This window comes from Tupaia chinensis, unplaced genomic scaffold (genome assembly GCF_000334495.1).
Source record: "Tupaia chinensis unplaced genomic scaffold, TupChi_1.0 Scaffold000012_1, whole genome shotgun sequence".
NCBI lineage: Eukaryota > Metazoa > Chordata > Mammalia > Scandentia > Tupaiidae > Tupaia > Tupaia belangeri.
This window is the reverse complement of record NW_006159442.1, coordinates 3,121,246-3,127,059: the sequence shown is the minus strand read 5'-3', so window position 1 is coordinate 3,127,059 and position 5,814 is coordinate 3,121,246. Positions and strand designations below refer to the sequence as shown.

Sequence of the window (5,814 nt, the reverse complement as noted above, 5' to 3'; positions counted from 1 at the left end):
AAAATTTTCCATACTGATTTTCCCACATTCCATTCTTTCTAGAACTCCTATACACTTAAGTATATCTCCTTGTTTTGTCCTTCTCGACTTCTCATCCCTTTCATATATTCCATCTCCTTACCTCTGCGCCGTATTCCAGGGAACTCTGTGATTCGGCTTCCAGTTCACCAATTCCTTCTCTGCTGAGTCATCCAGGCTTCCCAAAAGGGCTACAACACAGTGGAGTGATTTTTAACTCTGGCTTTCTTCACTTTAGACCTGTTCAGAGTTTTTTCAAATGTTCTTGTATACTTAACTAGGCATTTACAGATGCGAGTTGCATATTATCAAGTATTCCTGAATAATTAAGAGTAGAAAGACTTTCCGGTTATCTTATAAAACCCACAGTGCCAAAAAAAAATAATTCTGTATTGTGTTTTGCACATATTATTTTATTTGTCGAATAAATGAATATTTGTCAATATGTACATAACCACATAGAGTGAGCACTGGATTTAGGGCAAAATATTTGGGTTCTAATACGCAAAGCCACTTACTAGCTATGAGGGCTTAGGCAAAGAATTTCATCTGAGCTCAGCCTCAACTGTCAAATGAGGCTATTCAGACCTGTGCAGCCCACTGCCCAGGTTTATTGCAAGGTTCAAACGCAGAAACATGAAAGTGCTATGATACAACTTAGAGCAGTACAAAGAAAACAAGTAACAGCAATTGAACTTCAAGTTGAGGAATACTGAATCACATCCTTGGACTGTACCGACGTACTGATGGAACCAATGAGAAAGTGACGAAGCAGCTAGTTACTAATGAGAGCAGACATCCCATTCATCTGAGTGAGCGGGAAGAATTCTGCAATATCCTGTAGCCAGTCCCTGCGATGAATCACTTCCTAAACTTCATGAAGATGTCAGAGACCCACCATCAAAAACTCTCTCACGGAAGCACAAGGGCCAAACGTCCCACGTTTATTTACATATGAAATGTGTTTAATACAGTTATGATGGATGTAGTGCATTACACCTGACAGCAGCAAGACCTTTTGAGGAACCGAACATTGACTACAGTATATCATGCAAATATCTATATATACACAAAAGAATGTCTTTTCTTTAATTAAAAAAAAAAGTACAAAACATGTTCAGAGATAAATACAATGTATAAAATGCAAAAGAAAACACAAAACAAAAACCAAAATATATAACTCTCCCAGAGAACTATAAACGGAAGGGACAGAAGAGTACCTCTGCTGCACTTGGATAAAGCAGAACTACTGACGTTAAATATTCTTATTGAAACGAGTGAGTGAAACCCAGGTGGCTCAGTGCTTAACCTAATGGCCAATTGCAATACACAGGCTGCTGCATTGAGAAGTCGGTGGTTGAAGTTGTGCATTCCAACCCTAAGTACCTGGCAGTAGCACCCAGAACAGGAGACGCCAACACTTTAGACAGCAAAGGGTTAAGTCAACTGTGATTTTTTTTTTTCTGTCAAGAGCCAGAGAAATACTTGCTATTCTTAGTTGTTTCTGTAATAGTTAATAAATTACATGACAAAAAACCTGACGATAGAAAGCTATTGGTCTAACTACATTATTTGTAACTTTTCTAGTAGTCCAGCCCTTTCTCGTTACTCCTTGTGCTCTTTAAGCCAGCCTTGCAAGTTTCCCTAGAAAACAACCCGCCTCCTTCTAGAACCCTCTTCTTTCCCATTCTTCAAGATGGAATTAAGGAAATTCACGTTCCTTACTAAAGTCCAGGCCTAAGATTTTATCCCCTGCTGGGAAAGAAGCGACCGGCAAGGCTGCTTTAAACACATGGCGTGGCTGAAAGGGATGCCCGCACCGGGGTGCAGCTGTGTCTCGAATGTGCACTCCCTCTCGGAGCAGGCACGTGGAGGATAGTGCTAAGACACTTAAAAGTTCCTAGTGTTTTTGAGACCCACAATTGCCTACAATTCATGTAGTGAAATCTAAAAATTAAAAACACTAAAAAAGGCCTTAGTTTAGCCTGTAGTTAGTTAACCATTCAAATTTATAACATACAAAATGGTTTATTTGAATGCAGGAATTGCCCCTGTTACTAAGAACTCTGTTGTAAAGAAAACAGTACAAAAAGAAAAACTCTAACCCAGAAACAAAACTCGAAACATTTCCACTAAATACTGATTACAAACATGTAACAAAGAGTATAAAAAGTTATTCATTTAAATATATACAAACTCTTTTCAACTCAAATACTGTTTGAATACTTATCGAGGATATATACGACGAGGTGAAGAAGGTACGGTGAGAGAGAATATATTGCAACAGCCTAGACAGTACTGTTAACTCTATTATACTGCAAACTTTCTGTAACAAAAATGTCTTTTTCATTCCAATGTGGACAGGGGTTTTCCTCATGGAACATCTGTGGCTATTTCTCGGCTGAACTCATTCTTTTGGATTTAATGAAGGCCATGCCGTGTGTCCGCATGTGAGTATTTAAGGCAGCTTCAGTTTCAAAAGTTTTGGCGCACACTTTGCACTTTCTGTCTGACACCGCGCCGTCGGAGGGCTCGTCCTCGGGGCTGGGTTTGTTCTCTTGTTGGTTATCTTCCCCAGCCCCGTTCTGCTTGGACACTGGCTGGGGTTCCTTCAACTTGTGCACGATGAAGAGGTGCCTGGACAGGGAGACGTGAGACGTGTAGCAGAGGCCACATTCCCGGCACTGGTAGGAAGAACCATCCGATTTGTGCTGAGGGATGTGTTCGTGGAACTGCAGCAGGTTTTCGGTGGTGAAGCCACACACGGCGCACTTGTGGACCTTAAACACGTTGATCTTGAGCTTTTTCAGCGGCTGGGTGATTGCTCCTCGGGGAGGCCTGAACTCTAAAACCGGCTCTTCCAACTTCCGCTTGGGGCTAGGAACCTTCAAGGGGGAAGAGTCACAGTTGGAAACCATCCTGCGTGGTGGCTGACAGACGGCCAGCTCTGACGTCAGAGCTGCTAGGAGAACCCTACTGTGTGCTTTGGGAGTTGGGGGCCTCTCAGCAGTGTCTGCCCCAGCCCCCCACCTGAACCCACAGCTTTCCTCCCTCCACCAATAGGAACAGAGTTCCTATGCCACCAGCATCGCTCCAGCCAATGGGCCTCGGCAGTGGACAAACATGCTCCTGCCTCCATGGACCTTATGTTCAAGTGGAGCAGGACAGACAAACTACAAAGTCCAGCAGCTCAGACCCAGGAAAACTAAGCAGAGAAACGGAAGCCTGATGTGAGTGCAGAGGCTGTGTCCTTGGAGGGGCAGGGACCCAGGTGAGCCCAGTAGAGGAGTTCAGGGCGTGGGTGAATGGCAAAGCACCTGGGAGGAGAGGACGAACAGGCCTCCTGCTCTTCCTACGACTAAGTGGGGAGGGCTGAGTTCCCCGGCCGTAGCTGTCGCCCACCAGCAGCACCTTCCCACCACCCGCTCACCTCCAAACCACTTTCCCGTTGTATTGGCCTTTCTCCTTCCATTGCAGCTTTCTAGATTCCTGCCTACCTCAAATCCCCTCACTTCTCATTCTCCAAATCTCCAAACTGGGTCCAGCCATGGTGCACAGGGCATGAGGTTGGAGGCCCAGGCTGGGGTCCTAGACCGACATGCACAGGTCAGCATGGAGGTGTGTTTTTTACTCTGGTCAACTGCGAAGCTGGGGCAGGAGATTCAGAGCATGGTGAGGTCTTGTTGAAATACCTCTCTCCCCGTCTCCTTTGTCACTGAGAAGGAAAAAAAGGAAATCCAAACCAAAGTGACACGCCCTCTCCATACTCCGTGGCCCATCTTTTCTGTCCTGTGCATATGGACACAGTCAGGTCTGTGTCCTGAACAGACCTGAAGCTACCCTGGCGTTAAATGCATTCTGGAATTCCCCACTGCGAGCACTTGTGGGAACGACTGACTTTTAATGCAACACTAGGCTGACCTGGGTCCTCACGATGTTGCACTCTTTGAAAGCACACACAGGTTTCACCTGGGTATGCACCAGCGACAGACAGCACAGCATCCACGAAAGCAGCACCCCGCAATGACTGCTGATCACAGCTTTCTGATCTCCACTCAGGCTGACACGCACGGCACTCCTCCCACGAGTTCACGGACACGGGGTCTTCAGGAAGCTCGTGGAAAATCTGCATGATGGCCCCCCAATAAACTCATACTTCAGTCCCACTTTTCCATGAGCATGTTGAAGACCTCTTATGTATATATATATAGCTTTGGTTGGTTGAAGTTTACGATTCGCTGATACAAGAATAAAGCACAAATGTGCGATTTCGTCTTTGATCATCACAAAGATCATTAAGGAATCACAATTTTCGTTAGGGACCTTTCACAATCAATTTGGGGTTAGCAGGTGGCATAGTTCTTAAGGTGCTGAACGCCTGTGTGGTAACCAAGGTTCAAGTCCTGGATCCGGTGGCTTGAAACTCACACCAGGTGCATGTGCCTATGTGCCTAAAATCCTAAGAGGAGAATGGAAGAGAAAAAAATTGCTGCATGGCCACCCCCCTAGAGGGTGATTTCTTACTTTCTGTCTCTCTGTCTCTTGGTGAGCACACGTCCCTATAGCAAAATTCTCTCAGAAAAAAAAAAAAAATCTAGTTTTATATATTCCTCCTAGCTAAGAGATCATTTTTCTAAGTCCACATAAAACATTAACATTTAAATATACAAGTACATCCAAGATGAGAGTCCATAACAGGTACAGAGGGAAAATATCCATTATCATTTTTTCTAAGAGGGATTTTTGCCATCGGGTACATGAGCTCATCAGAGAGAGAGAGAAAGAAAGAAATCACCCCTGGGGGGTGGCCATGCTGCCATCCTTTCTCCTCCACTCTCCTCTTGGGTTTGTGGACAAACAAAGGAGCTGAGTTCCTGTGTCACCGGCATCACTCCAGCCAATGGGCCTCAACCGTGGACAAACACGCTCCTGCCTCCATGGATCTTCTGTTTAAGAGGAGCAGGACAGACAAACTACGAAGTCCAGCAGCTCAGACCCAGGAAAACTAAGCAGAGAAACCGAGGCCTGATGTGAGCACAGAGGCTGTGTCCTCGGTTGGGCAGGGACCCGGGTGAGCCCACTAGAGTTGTTCAGGGCATTGGGTGAACTGCAAAGCGCCCGGGAGGAGAGGAAGAGCAGGCCTTCTGCTTGTCCTGTGACTAAGTGGGGAGCGCTGAGCACGTGCGCCTGGCATGAGCTTCAAGGCTCCGGGTCCAGGACTCGACCCGGTGCCTGAACCACCAACCAATACGTTGGCCCCTCATTATTGTTTTATACCTTTATGCAGAGTCTGGGTTTTTAAAGTTGTGTAACTGTACACAAATGTAACTAGAAAGTGTGGATGGGAAAAGCAGGTCAACACAACGTGGCTGCAAAGCAAACGTCTGCGATGCCTGACCTTGGTGTCTTCTTTCATTTCAGTCTCCTCCTCGTTGGTGGCTTCAGTCATTTCTTTCAAGTCAGGATCCTTGATCCCGTGCATCAGCTGGATGTGCTTCTCCAGCATCAGCCGCTTGGTGAAGGTGCGCCTGGAGTCGGGGCAGTGCCTGTAGGGCAGAAAACACGGAGATAACGGACGGCCGAGAAGATAACCTCCCCTGAAGATGCACTCACAGCCGAAGGCCTTCGGTACATCCAGATGGGTCACAGTGAACTCAGGGGGCTGGCAGGTGGCGTGGTGGTTAAGGTGCTGGACTCCCACACGGCCTACCACGGTTCAAGTCCCGGACTTGGTGACTTGCTTTCTCCCTTTCTCTTTCTCTCACTCTCTGGTCAAATTAAAGTAATAATAATAAT

The 5,814-nt window shown here is 46.1% G+C and overlaps 1 protein-coding gene across 6 annotated transcripts in view; it reads right to left on the bottom strand.

Annotated features, from left to right (window-relative positions):
- Positions 1-945: 945 nt before the first annotated feature.
- ZNF532 (zinc finger protein 532) overlaps positions 946-5,814 on the bottom strand; it is a 130,273-nt gene continuing 125,404 nt past the window's right edge. For all 6 annotated transcript variants that reach the window (XM_006139933.3, XM_006139932.3, XM_027768674.1 and 3 more), the window contains one exon: positions 946-2,903. In XM_006139933.3, the coding sequence (XP_006139995.1) occupies positions 2,409-2,903 (495 nt within the window). In that variant the 3' untranslated portion in view covers positions 946-2,408. The remainder of the gene's footprint in view (positions 2,904-5,814) is intronic.